The sequence below is a fragment of the Mycosarcoma maydis genome, chromosome 6 (assembly GCF_000328475.2).
Source record: "Mycosarcoma maydis chromosome 6, whole genome shotgun sequence".
NCBI lineage: Eukaryota > Fungi > Basidiomycota > Ustilaginomycetes > Ustilaginales > Mycosarcoma > Mycosarcoma maydis.
The window spans coordinates 185,803-199,898 of record NC_026483.1 but is presented as its reverse complement, the minus strand read 5'-3'; the positions used below and the strand labels follow the sequence as shown (position 1 = coordinate 199,898).

At 53.5% G+C, this 14,096-nt stretch overlaps 4 protein-coding genes across 4 annotated transcripts; all 4 read left to right on the top strand.

Moving 5' to 3' along the window:
• Positions 1 to 1,360: 1,360 nt before the first annotated feature.
• Positions 1,361 to 6,253, top strand: UMAG_02568 (putative ATP-binding cassette glutathione S-conjugate transporter; the record flags this gene model as incomplete). Its single annotated transcript, XM_011390671.1, has 1 exon — positions 1,361 to 6,253. One exon carries the CDS (start codon positions 1,361 to 1,363, stop codon positions 6,251 to 6,253), a length of 4,893 nt encoding a protein of 1,630 aa, XP_011388973.1.
• A 729-nt stretch (positions 6,254 to 6,982) lies between these two features.
• Positions 6,983 to 8,329, top strand: UMAG_02567 (histone acetyltransferase catalytic subunit HAT1; the record flags this gene model as incomplete). The annotated part of the gene is made up of 1 exon (XM_011390670.1): positions 6,983 to 8,329. One exon carries the CDS (start codon positions 6,983 to 6,985, stop codon positions 8,327 to 8,329), a length of 1,347 nt encoding a protein of 448 aa, XP_011388972.1.
• An 806-nt stretch (positions 8,330 to 9,135) lies between these two features.
• On the top strand, positions 9,136 to 11,137 carry UMAG_10276 (inosine 5`-monophosphate dehydrogenase; the record flags this gene model as incomplete). Its single annotated transcript, XM_011390862.1, has 2 exons — positions 9,136 to 9,625; positions 9,966 to 11,137. The coding sequence occupies 2 exons, from the start codon at positions 9,136 to 9,138 to the stop codon at positions 11,135 to 11,137; spliced, it is 1,662 nt and encodes a 553-aa protein (XP_011389164.1).
• An 897-nt stretch (positions 11,138 to 12,034) lies between these two features.
• UMAG_02565 (uncharacterized protein) lies at positions 12,035 to 13,761 on the top strand (the record flags this gene model as incomplete). Its single annotated transcript, XM_011390669.1, has 4 exons — positions 12,035 to 12,597; positions 12,693 to 12,790; positions 12,831 to 13,104; positions 13,215 to 13,761. 4 exons carry the CDS (start codon positions 12,035 to 12,037, stop codon positions 13,759 to 13,761), a joined length of 1,482 nt encoding a protein of 493 aa, XP_011388971.1.
• Positions 13,762 to 14,096: the final 335 nt, after the last annotated feature.

Sequence of the window (14,096 nt, the reverse complement as noted above, 5' to 3'; positions counted from 1 at the left end):
GCTCTTACCCACTCCTGTTTGCTCTCCCAGGGAGACGTCCATCTGCGCTCGTCTGCTCACACGCATGGCTCACTTTTTATGCATCTTGACGACTTTATCACCTCTGTCTCGTTCGCTGTCCCTGCGGCCGTTGCCGGCCGTCATTCGTTTGCCATGCCACTTTACCCCTTTCTGTGCCGCCCTGCTGCTGGGCTTGGCTGACCCAAGTCCGACGTGTGCTCCAGGGCGAGCATCTGGACCAGCCCTGCAAAAATCGCAATCCAATGGACTTTGTTTCTCGTCAGTCTAAATTTTGGTTGTGAATCATGAATCACAATGTGGTGTGCGTTGACTCGAGAGATTCACGATTCGTAATTGATAAATAGTCAGGCTGTTGTGCGTTACTTTTTCCGGCTATCCATTCAGATTGTGGATGGTGTATGCTATTTCGAAACCAGCAAATCAGTCACAGTCACGAGTATTATTCACGATTATACTGTAAGTTACATGAAAAAGGGCCAACGCGTGACGCACGACGCACGACGGACCATGTGATGGTGGAGCGCGGACGTGCCCGAGTGGAGAAGACTTACTAACTTAATGCATCGCCAATCACGAATCAGACTGGAAATTGCAGTCCCTCTCGCAAGCACTCAAGACTCACGACTCTGGCTGAGCTGCAAAGTGAGGCAAGGTACGGCACGGCAACGCCAAGCAAGCGAAGCCCAAATGATTTATAATAATTAACGGAAAATCGATGGTAACTAACTTACGTGATAATTTACAGACACAAACACGAAACACGAAGCACGAAAGGCCGCCGTTCCGTGGTTGTGTGCTTGCCGAAAAGAGAATCGTCAATCACGAATGAGTGGAGCAGCGCGGTAATAAATAATCACGAATAATAAAAAATCAGAATGAATCATAAGTTATTCCCAATCCGTGAACCCATGTGTGGTAGCGTAACGTGTAAGCGTGGACTTGGGACTACTTTTTTTTCTTTTTCTTTTTGGGGGGGCTTCTTGTCTCCACTCGGCACGTTACAGAACCACATCGTCACACCATCCACTTCGCGTCATCCCATTCGACGCTTCCCTCCTTCATCCTCCTCTTCTTGCGCCATTCTCCTATCTTATCTCGCATCCCTCCTGAAATCAGCCGAGATACGCTTAGCGCCTCCTCCCAAGGTCTTGCGCAAAGATCTTCCGGTGCAGCGTAAATCTCCGAGACTACCGAAGTGCATCGCTTTCAACCTGCCAGCGTCGATTGTCTGACTTGGGAGCAACGCAACATTGCATCACGTGGCGCGACCTGCTCTTCTGCACAGCAGTGAAGCGAAACTGAGCACATAAACTGTGGCTCGACCAAGGTACATGCTACAATGGACCACTCTGTACCCGCACAGGAGCTCGGCTTGTTGTCCAACCTGGATGCTTCGCTGCAGTCCCACGTCGTAGGGGCACATCCGCTATTCAGCTTGCCGCTCCACTTCTTTTCATCCACCCTCAATCAGCTTCAGCATCGTCCGACGCTTGCCAAGCTTTGCGACAACAAGGAAGGATGGGGTCCTGTCTCTCAGCAGCGTGACCTCGATTTCACCCCTTGCTTCCAGGAAGCTGCATTTTGGTCCGCACCTGTCTTTCTCCTTGCCATCTTTGGCGGTGCTTCCCTTGCCATCCTCTCGCGACAGCAGACAAGACAGCTTACGCGCACCTCTCGCGCTGTTCTTTGGGCTAAGCATGCCGTCGTCGCGATCCTTACCGTTACCGCTGGCTTTCAGGCTTTCGTCTCGTACGGCCTTTTGGCCCAACCAGGCGATTCGATCTTCTTCTGGTCCTCCCTGGCAGGCGTGTTGGGCTACGTTCTAGTTTTACTGCTCCAAGAATTCAACCATACACGCTCCCGCCGCAGCTCGGACGCGCTGCTCTTCTTCTGGTTGGCACACCTACTTGCTTCTATCGTCAAGATTCGCACCTCGCTCACACGACCATCACTGCCTATCAAGGATCAACAGATCACCTTTGTTCCCCTGGTTCTGCGCTTCGTCTTCGGGCTGATCGCCCTCGCTCTTGAGTCCGCCGGTGTCGAGCTTGGCTCGGACGACAAGCACGGTCACAAGCGTGCTTCCTTCAGCCAATCTCGCACCAACGGTAACGGCAACGTCAACCGTAATGGCTACCACGCCGTCCCCGCGGACACAAACGGCAGTGCCTTCAGCGTCTTCTCCGATGCCGATGAGGAAGCCAACCCTGCGACAGCCGACTCGACCGACTCTGGCAAGGAATGCCCCATTGTCACTGCCAACATCTTCAGTCGCATCACTTTCCACTGGATGCAGCCGCTCATGACCCTCGGTGCAAAGAAGTTTGTCACCGAAGATGACATGTGGGCGCTCCCCGCCAACGAGGACGCTGAAAACCTTGGCCGCCGCTTCGACAAGTTCTGGAAGCAGACCAAGGATAAGCACATGGGCAAACCTGCCTTCTGGACCACACTCGCCTACGCATACGGTGGACCTTTCCTATTTGCTGCGATTCTTAAGTCGGCACAAGATATGCTTGCCTTTGTCTCACCCCAAATCCTGCGCAAGCTGCTTCAGTTCGTGCAGAGCTACGACAGCGCCGACCCCAATCAGAGCCCAATGCAGGGCTACCTTCTCTCTGCCGCTCTCTTCTGTGTCGCCGTCATCCAGACTTCGTTCCTTCACCAGTACTTTCAGCTCGTCTTCGTCACAGGTATGCGCGTGCGTGCCGGTCTCGTCAGCGCCATCTTCAAAAAGAGTCTTCGTCTCTCCAACGAAGACCGCAGTGGCAGAGCCACCGGTGACATTGTAAATCTCATGTCGGTTGACGCGACTCGACTGCAGGACCTCTGCACCTACGGCCATATCGCCTGGTCCGCAATATTCCAGATGACGCTTGCCTTTGTCTCGCTCTATAACCTGCTTGGCTGGCCCTCGTTTGTGGGTGTCGCCATCATGGTGGTCAGCGTTCCGCTCAACACTGCGCTGGCCCGTTACCTGCGTCGCCTCAGCGAAAAGCAGATGAAGGTCAAGGACAAGCGAACACGCCTCATGAACGAGATTCTGACCAACATCAAGTCCATCAAGCTGTTTGCCTGGGAGGAGGCTTTCACTCGCAAACTCTTCAAGGTGCGCAACGACGAGGAGCTCAAGTTGCTTCGCACCGTCGGTGTTGTCTCGGCCTTTTTCAACTTCTTCTGGACCGCCATCCCCTTTTTCGTCTCGCTCGGAACTTTCGTTACGTACGCCTACACTAACCCAGAGCCGTTGACCGCCGATATCATCTTCCCAGCTCTGGCTCTGTACCAGCTCTTGTCGTTTCCCATCGCCATGTTCGCTGGTATCATCTCGGCTCTCTTGCAGGCTCAGGTCTCGGCTGCACGACTATCCGACTTTTTCGACGCTGGCGAGCTCGACCCTAACGCGCGCAAAGTTATTCTGCCCGGCCAGCGTGGTCCCGTCAACCCAGAAGCACCCTCGCGTCCAGACAATGTGCTTGAGGCGCTTAACGACGTGAACAACGAAGCGCACGAACCTGAGCAGAACGACCAAGTGGTCATCATTCGTGACGGAGAATTCAAGTGGTCGCGTTCGCAACCCGTGCCCACCTTGCAAGACATCAACCTCACCGTCAGAAAGGGGGAGCTTCTTGCTGTGCTCGGCAAGGTCGGCGACGGGAAAAGTTCGCTCTTGTCGGCTGTTCTGGGTGAGATGGTACGCACTGATGGCGAGGCTATTGTCAAGGGCCGCACTGCCTACTTTTCTCAGGGTGGCTGGTGTATGGGCGCTAGCGTGCGAGACAACATTCTATTTGGTCTCAAGTACGAGCCTGAATTCTATCAAAGGGTGGTCGATGCTTGTGCACTCACGCCGGATCTCAATATTCTGCCAGACGGTGATCGCACCGAGGTCGGAGAGCGTGGTGTCAGTTTGTCGGGCGGACAGCGTGCTCGTATTGCGCTGGCACGTGCCTGCTATGCCCGAGCTGACGTCTACTTGCTCGACGACCCGCTTGCTGCTGTCGATGCTCATGTTGGTGCCCACATCTTCAAGCACGTCATCGGCCCTGAGGGCTTGCTGCGCAGCAAGGCTAGAATTCTTACACTCAACTCGGTTGCTTGCCTTCCTCAGTGCGATCAGATCGTATCGGTGCGTCGCGGAATTATCCTTGATGAACGTGGAACATACGACGAGGTCATGGCCAAGAAGGGCGATCTCTTCAATCTCATCACTGGCCTTGGCAAGCAGAACGCTCGCGAGCAGGTGGCCGAAGAAGAAGGCGAGACGCCGTCCAAGGAGCTCGAGGTGATCGACATGGACAAGGAACTCGACATGCATGGTCAGGGCGGTGAGGAAGGTCTCAAAGGCTCTAAGCTGCACCGACGCATCAGCTCTGCTTCAATGGTGCGGCCCAGGATCATGTCTAAAAGGCAGATCAAGCAAGACACGATCCGACAGCTGAAAGAAAGCTCGGCACCCAAGGAAAAGTCCGAGCAGGGCAGCGTCAAGCCCGAAGTGTACCGTCAATATATTAAGAGCTGTAGCGTGCTCGGTGTCGTCCTGTACATCCTTGCACAGATCCTGTCGCAGGTTATGACCGTCGCGCGAGACGTTGTGCTAAAGCAGTGGGGCAAGGCCAACGAGAACGGCGGCGACGACTCCAACACGCGCTTCTACCTCACCCTTTATGGCATTGTTGGCATCCTGGCTTCCATGTGCATCTGCGTTGCACCATTTATCCTTTGGACCTGGCTCGTCATTTCGAGTGCACGCAAGTTCCATGATGACATGTTTGATGCTGTGCTTCGCAGCCCATTGCAGTGGTTCGAGACGACACCGACAGGGCGACTCTTGAACCTCTTTTCGCGCGACGTCAATGTGATCGATGAAGTCCTGCCGCGCGTCATCCACGGCCTCATTCGAACCGTGACGGTGGTGCTTGGTGTTCTGTGTGTTGTGGCATACTCTGTACCGCCATTCCTCATTGCTATCGTTCCACTGGCATTCGCGTACCGTGCCGTTCTCCGATACTACCTTGCCACCAGCCGAGAGCTCAAGCGGCTCGACTCGGTCAGCAAGACGCCCATCTTCACCTGGTTCCAAGAATCGCTCGGTGGACTCAGTTCGATTCGCGCTTTTGGTCAAGAAGCTCGCTTTATTGCTACATCAGAAGCTCGCGTGGATCGCAACCAACAGTGCTACTTCCCCGCTGTGACGTGCAACCGTTGGCTGGCGGTGCGTATCGAATTGATGGGCTCGGTCATCATCTTCATTGCATCTACCTTGGCCGTCTTTATCCGAACCAAGAACGGAAAGATGGACGCGGGCTTGCTCGGATTGATGATGTCTCAGGCACTGAGCACGACGCAGACGCTAAACTGGGTCGTTCGATCCGCTTCAGAGGTGGAGCAGAACATTGTCAGCGTGGAGCGTGTCCTGTCATACACGGACTTGGTCTCAGAAGCACCATACGAGGTGCCTGACCAGACGCCACCCAGGGACTGGCCCAGCAAAGGAGATGTGAGCCTGCAGTCGTACTCGACGCGCTACCGACGCGAGCTCGGGTTGGTGCTCAAGAAGCTCAATCTAGACATCAAGGCGGGCGAGCGCATCGGTGTGGTCGGGAGAACAGGCGCAGGCAAGTCAAGCTTGACACTAGCTCTCTTCCGTATCATTGAAGCTGCCGAGGGCAAGATTGTGATTGATGGAATTGACGTTTCCAAGATCGGTTTGAAGGATCTTCGCTCTGCCATTGCAATCATTCCGCAGGACCCCCAACTATGGGAAGGAACGCTACGCGAAAATTTGGATCCCACAGGTCGTTCCGACGATGCAGCGCTGTGGAAAGCGCTCGAACAGGCACGCATGAAGGAACACGTTCAAAGCCTTGACGGCGCGCTGGACGCCCAGCTTACCGAGGGAGGTACCAATTTCTCGGCTGGCCAACGCCAACTCATCTGCATCGCAAGGGCTTTCCTCCGCAACGCCAAGATCTTGGTGCTGGATGAAGCGACAAGTGCTATCGATCTCGAGACTGATGCGCAGGTCCAGGCGATCGTGCGGTCCGAGTTCAAGGGCACCACAATCACTGTGGCACACAGGTTGAATACCGTGATCGACTCGACGAGGGTGCTAGTGCTTAAGGACGGCGCCGTGGCAGAGTTCGATACGCCCGAGAAGCTGTTGGGCGACAAAAAGAGCATTTTCTTCTCGATGGCATTGGAGGCTGGATTGGCTAAGCTCGACGGGTAATCGCGGCTCAGTTTGGAAAGAGCAAGCTTACCCTCACCTTTTAGACGACTCGAAATATGTATCTCGCCACCGCAACTGTTTTTTTTTTTTTCAGAGCTCGATTCACAATTGCTTCGTAGACACTTGCCATCGAGGATCGTAATTCTAACAACAAAGAGACAGCAGATGGCGCTGTCAAAGCCAGTCGAGCCGTCTGACAGGAACGAGGTTTCGTCACGTGCTCCGCTGCTGTCGATGGAGTTTTGAGACATGAGTCCAGCTGGCAAGTACCTTCCTTACACTTACTTGGTCACGAGTGTGAGGCGTGCGTGTGCTCTCACGTCTGTTGTTGTCCTTGATGGAAATTTGGACAGCTCAACGCGTCGTTCTTAAGCACCAAGTCACATCTTCGCGTGTGCAATCACGAATCGTGAACGTGAATCGTGAATCGTGAATAGCGGAAAGCAACACTCACGACTTTTTCGACACGCGCCTGCTGATCTGTTGGTGCAAATCCGTCGACAGGACCGCATTCATCTGTCCACCTCAGCTCTTGCCTCTTGCCTCTTGCCTGTTCACTCCCTCACGACACATCGTAAAGTTCAAGCGCACCAGATTCACACCTGAAGCTTCTGATGCAAAGCTGACAACTCAAGGTCAAGGAGCCAACGCTTCGCAAGTGCCAAAATTGCATCTCCTCTCTCGCACCATTCCCACCATCTCGCTTCGAGTCGATTCCTTGCCAAAAAAATGAAAGATTCTTGGTCCTCCAACAGCACCACTTCCACAGCTATACGCCTTGTTGGCTCACCGTACGGAACCGACTCTCCCTTCCAACCAACTTTCACCTATCCGATCTATGGCGAGGCCGAAACTATCTACGGTTATGAGGGACTAGCTATCAAGCTGAGCGTCGCATCAGGCAGCCTCGTGCCGTTGCTTGAAGTCACATACCGCGCAAAGAACGAAGCTACCACGGCCGAAATCGACGATGTCGAGGGAAAGATCAAGGAATTCCTTGCACCTGATTTCCTTTCCACCTCCAGCCCTTCTGCGATGGAAGAGTTTGAAACAGTGGTAAAGGCGGACAAAGAATTTCGACCGTTGGGCGACAAAGTGCACAGCTACACGCGTGGCAAAGTAGACAAAGGCAAAGCCAAATCGAGCACAGCATCGCTCGCCTCTTCCACCCTATCCGCAAGTGACCCGAACGCAAGAGTGTTCGAAATCTACCGATCCACCTGGCATACACCTGGATTCCGCGAGTATCACCGTCGAATGCAACTATTTACACTGCTCTTTATCGAAGGTGCGAGCTACATTCAGGAGGACGAGACTAATTGGGAGTTTTTCACGCTCTACGAGAAAGTCTCGCGCGACGACAAGCAGACATGGCACTTTATGGGCTATACATCACTCTACAAGTTCTGGTGTTGGCCCGATTCGTCTAGGATCCGGTTGAGCCAGTTTGTCATTCTACCGCCATTCCAAAAGCAAGGTCATGGAGGAGCGCTCTACACTACAGTGTATGATCAGATTCGAGAGCGCGCCAACGTGACCGAGCTCACGGTGGAGGATCCATCAGAAGATTTTGATCGGTTGCGGGACGGAAATGATCTGCGCAGGTTGTTGGCTCCAGGTGGATTTGCGGATTCCGCGAAAGCGCAAAACAAACTTCATGCGCCATTGGACAAAGAATGGATCGAGTCGCAACGACTGCAACACAAATTGGCCCCACGTCAGTGGTCGAGAGTGCTCGAAATGGTGCAGCTGATGAACCTGGATACTACGGATCATGAGCAGGTCAAGCAGTACAGGCTTCAGGTAAAAGCGAGGATCTACCGCCAGAACAAAGACATTCTGATGCAACTGGAAAAGCAGCAACAGAGAAGCAAGTTGCAAGAAACCTTTGAGGGTGTGGTGGAGGAGTATGGTGACATGGTGGGCGTAGATGTTGAGGATCTGCTGGATGATGGACCGAGCGGCACAGGTGCGCTGTACGGCGCAGATGAGGAGGAGGATCAAGAGCAAGGGCAAGGGGACAGGCACTATAGCAACGGGAACGGTCCGCCGCGCAAGATGGCTCGCCTCGCATGAATATGCATACAGCACCCACACCAATCACTTTACACTCTATTCTTGCCGGCATGGTCATATGTATGCTGTTATGCTTCTTCTGAGCCGTGAACAACCTCACGCGCAAGGAAAGCGATACACAACATGCACGCGGCACACGTACGACGCATACGGCAAAAAGGTAGCTGTGTCTAGGTGTCAGGTCTAACACTATCCAGTTTGAAAAATCACATCCACGATTCACGATTCACGATTTACGATTTACGATTCGCGATTCACGATTCATGATTCACGATTCACGACGTTTTACGATGTGATTTGTGGTGCAAGCGCGCACTCTCTCGACGATTGAACGGAGCAAACTCGTCGGGCGTAACTCGTGACTGTAGCTCGTGGCTAGACGCTTGCCAGGTGAGACGGGCTCGGTTTGCTTGACGTGTTCACATCGCGTGGGTTGCGGCGCTAGGTCAATCACGAATCCTTTTTCATTCAATCACTGAATGATAATATAATTTTGCCCACCTTAGAGAAAGAAGAAACGAAAGCCTTAATCCCGATCTGGCAGCTAGATTTTTTGATTTTTTTTTTTCGCTTACACAAACTGTGAGAGGGAGAGAGTTGAAACTTTTTTTTTCCCTACATGGTGGCTAAAAGTGGGCTAGGGTTACTCTCCCTCTCGTGGTCGTTAGCAGCGAAGAGAAGCGAAGCGAAGTACAAAGGCATCCAATGCCAGAGCGACATCTTCCTTCTTAAACTGTTCTTCGCCAAAAGAGCCACCCACTTCCAACATACCTTTCCTCGCCCTTCACCTCCCATCATCCATCAAAATGCCTGCTAGCAACGGTATTCAGCTCCCTCAGGACGAAGCGGTCCTTTCGCCTTCTCAGGCGCTTGAGCACCTCAAGACCTACACTTACGGCGATGGTCTCAGCATGGCCGAGCTCATCGACTCGCGTCAGCACGGTGGTCTCACCTACAATGACTTTCTCGTTCTGCCCGGTTTCATCAACTTTGCTGCTTCGGACGTCAGCCTGCGCACCAAGGTGACCAAGAACGTTACGCTCAACACGCCTTTCCTCTCGTCGCCCATGGACACGGTTACCGAGACCGAGATGGCGATCGCAATGGGCTTGATGGGCGGTATGGGTGTCATTCACAACAACATGAGCCCTCAGGAGCAGGCTAGCGTTGTGCGCAAGGTCAAGAAGTACGAGAACGGTTTCATCACCGAACCTCTCTGCCTCGACCCCAAGGCCACCGTCGGTGACGTTCTCGATGTCAAGGAGCGTCTGGGTTTTGGTGGTATTCCTATCACTGGTAAGTTGTCGATCGAATTAAAACAGCTTTCTACTTCTTCTTTCTCCTCCTCCTCCCCTTCCCCGGACTACCCGTCCCGCTGCACCGCTCGACAATCTTGGTCGACCTCGCCTCTTCACTGCTACGCTCTCACTCACCAAAGGATGAAACAACCGTATTGCATATAACCTTCGTTCTTCCGAGCCTCTCCCTTAGACTTGGGAGAGTGTGTGCGGATGCGATTTTTCAACTCTGATTTGCCTCTCATTCGATCGCTGTTCGGTCTCGACATGGTTCTCTCGATCTTTTATGCTGACCTCGATCTTCTCTGTGTTTCGCATACCCCATCGATCCGACGTAGACACTGGTGCGATGCACGGCAAGCTTCTCGGTATCGTCACTGCTCGTGACGTCCAGTTCCGTGATACCACGCTTCCGCTTTCCGAGGTCATGACCACCGACCTTGTCACCGCCAAGCAGGGAGTCACGCTCGAGCAGGCCAACACTATCCTGCGTGACAGCAAAAAGGGCAAGCTCCCCATCGTCGACGCCGAGGGCCGCCTTGTTGCCCTGCTCGCTCGCTCTGACTTGCTCAAGAATCAAAACTTCCCTCTCGCCTCCAAGCGTCCCGAAAGCAAGCAGCTTTACTGTGCCGCTGCCATCGGCACTCGTCCCTCAGACCGTGAACGTCTCAGTCTTCTTGTAGAGGCTGGATTGGACGTTGTCATCCTCGACTCGTCCCAGGGTAACTCGGTGTATCAGATCGAAATGATCCAGTGGATCAAGCAGACCTACCCGCAGATCGACGTTGTCGCCGGTAACGTCGTCACACGAGAGCAGGCTGCCAGCCTGATCGCCGCTGGTGCTGACGCCCTTCGTGTCGGCATGGGTTCCGGTTCGATCTGCATCACCCAGGAAGTGATGGCTGTCGGTCGACCTCAGGGTACCGCCGTCCACGCCGTTGCTGAGTTCGCCTCCAAGTTTGGCGTCCCCGTCATCGCCGATGGTGGAATTTCCAATGTCGGTCACATCGCCAAGGCTCTCGCACTCGGTGCTTCCGCCGTCATGATGGGAGGCTTGCTCGCCGGAACCACCGAATCCCCCGGTGACTACTTCTATCGCGACGGTAAGCGTCTCAAGGGTTACCGTGGTATGGGATCCATCGAAGCCATGGAGCACCAGAAGAAGGGCAAGATCGCCGGCGCCACCGGTAAAGGTGCTGCCAAGGCTGACAAGGTTGCTACCGACGAAAACGCCGCTACGCAGCGATACTTTTCTGAAAGCGACGCCGTCAAGGTCGCCCAGGGCGTTGCAGGTGCTGTGCAGGACAAGGGCTCGGTCAAGAAGTTCTTGCCTTACCTGTACACCGGTCTGCAACACTCGTTGCAGGACATGGGTGTCCCACACCTCTACCAGTTGCGCTCTGCAGTGGCCTCGGGCCAGGTGAGGTTCGAGTTGAGGACCGCAAGCGCCCAGGTCGAGGGTGGTGTCCACGGGCTTCACAGCTACGAGAAGCGTCTGTTCTCTTCGTAGATGTTTCCCTTTTAAGAAGCACCCATCTTTGGCAAGACAAACAATCTCATTTTGTCTCTTGCCAAATCGAAACCATGAGGCTCGACCGGACCCATCGTGTCAACAAAGATCTCAGCTTTGTGGCCTTGTCTACACGTGCCAGCAGCTCGCCTCTCTATCTCTATCATTTGTACTTTAGTCGCTTTTGTTTCACCCCTTCATTCTGCTCAAAAGATGTGTTATGAATCGTGATTCTAGCCTAGCGCTCTTTTCAGCGCTGCTTGGCAAAGTCTGTGGATGCAGTTGAAGTGAGTCACAGAGTAAAAGCGAGTGGATCTTTGGTGCCTGTTTGGATGAGTTGAAGTAAGATCGAGAAATGTTAGGGTACGCGAACTTTCGAGAAAGACTTCGGGGAAAATCTCCTAGCTCATTCGAAACGAACGTATCAGTCGTGAGTCATGTAAATAGGTTATAAATACGGGAGGTGTCGTACCCCGTTGCTCATGTAAATAATGACCACCGAAATTACCACCCTTCAACTGAAGATGCCGTCTGCAGCCAGAGCTGGTCGAGTGGTAACGATGGTGGCGCCCCCGTAACCCTTCGGCTCCACCCAAGTGTTACCAATGCGGTGAGCCGAACCATATCGCACGCAACTGCCCCAACAAGAATTAGGCTCCTACATCCGCTACTGAGCCCACTGCCCGCTGGAAGTGCTCTACGTGCCAAAACTAAATGCAATCCTCCTGTCCGTACAAGGCCTGGTAGAGAATGGTGCACGAGTGACTTTAGATGAGTTTGGTACCGTAATCACTCTAAACGATGGTACACGAGTGCGATGCAAGCGCAACAAGAAGCAACGCCGAGTTGAAGTGCACGGACAGGCACTGGCTTTAGAACTAGAAGACCCACTCGGGGATGTCCAGAGAGCAACGAGAACACAGGAACGCCAAGAGAAAGCAAGAAACAACACGAGAGCCTGCGTGGCACCAAAGATCTCGACACCCAGGACCAGACGAGACCAAGCAGATTCACCAGCACTACCTGGGGCGAGACGAGGAAAAGGAACCAGAATCACCCGAGTGCAGTGCGTGCAGCCAAGGCAAACAGACTCGGGCACGCATGAGACCATCCCAGTCAGATCGAGCCACAGCACCACTGGAGTTAGTGCACATCGATCCGATCACCAACTACCGGGGGCACGCCAACTATCACTACGCTCTCATCGCTGTTGATCACTTCTCATCGCGGCTCTATGCTGGACCACTGTGCACAAAGAGCGCAGCATTCCCCGCACGCAACAAGTGCATCGTCAAGATGGAAAGAGCCACTGCCAGGAAACTCAAAACCCTGCGCAGTGACAACGGCCGAGAGTGGAACCGCCAGCAAGCACTTGACTGGCAAACCCAAGGAGGCTTCAAATGGCAGAAGACTACACCAGCGGTCAGCGCCCAGAACGGTCGAGCAGAGAGCACAATCAGGTCAGTTCAGAGAAGATGTGGGCAATGCTTGTTGGCCGAGCTTGTCGAAGGGAGTTCTGGCCTTTTGCAATTACAGCTGCTGCACACGTGATGAGCCTCACCGCATCCGTCCCTCACCCCATCCGTCACCAAGAAAATACCCCATCAAGGATTCTACGGAACCACAGAGCATGGCCTCGTGTGGCAGCTGCGGGTATTTGGCTGCCTAGCATGGGTGCACGTCCAGCGCAAAGACCAGCAGGGCAAGCACGGTGTAAGAGCCACACCAGCAATCATGGTTGGATACGACGACGAACACAAGTCGTGGAAGTTCTGCAGCCCAGACGAGCCATCATTAATCCGATGGAGCAACTCTGCAACGTTGCATCAAGACAAGTGCTGGGCTGGCCGGCATGCCCTGCTTGGAGCACCGGAGGAAGTTCCAGAAGATGAAAGCCCCGTGTCTGCAACACCAATTGCAGAGAGAGATGACGAAGCTATGGTTGAAGAGCTCCTCTCTTCCGTGCGGTAACTGTACTGGCCAGGAAGATGAGAGTACCATCGCAGGAACACTACAAGGCAGCTCAGCGGGTGTTGCGCTACCTTGAAGGCACACGGGATGCTGTACTCACATACAGGTCAAGCGAAAATCAAGAACTGCTCGAGGCCCATAGTGATGCCAACTGGGCAAGCGATGCAATATTGCACCGGAAGAGTACATCAGGATCCGTTGCATTCGTACACGGCAACCCAGCTGCTTGGAAGTCTGCCACGCAGAAGTGCCTGTCACTGTCAGCAGTGGAAGCTGAGTTTGTCGCAGCAACCGAGGCCGCACGGGAGATCCTGTTCCTCAAACAGCTTCTTCGCTCAATTGGACTAGCAAGTGGCACACCCACTGTCTTCTCAGACAACAAGGGTTGTATAGAAGAAAGCAAGGATCCAGCGCAGCACCGGAAGCTGAAGCATATCGACACCAAGTTCCACTTCATACGAGACAATGTGCAAGAAGGACAGGTGCAAGTCAAGTACATCGACACCAAGCACAACCTTGCTGACATGCTGACCAAGCCGGTGGGCAAGCATGTCGTTCAAGTAGCAAGGGGAGGATCGCACCTGGAAGCAGCAGCAGAGACAATCCAGGAAAGGGCACTCACCTATGCGCAAGCGTTGAGGGGAGGCATGTAAAAAAATGCTATTCACGATTCACGATTACAGCAGCAGCGCGCTGTGAAAGTTGTGCGCACTGCTGAGGGGAGCAATTCGTGATTGAAGTCACGAGTCAGAAAAACGGAGTGGTGAATTTTTTGTGTCTGTTTGGATTCGCAAAGCACACTTTTCTGGCAGTCGTGAGTACGCATGACGGTCACTCTGTGACTGTGGATAGGCCAACCTAGTGAACAAAAAAAACCCCCCTAATAAAGTTGTTCGTGGTTGATTCGGCCGGTTGGAAGATTTTTCAAGAACTCCACACGATAAAAAGTTAAGCGTGAAGAAGGGTTTAAGCAATCGTGAATGAGAGT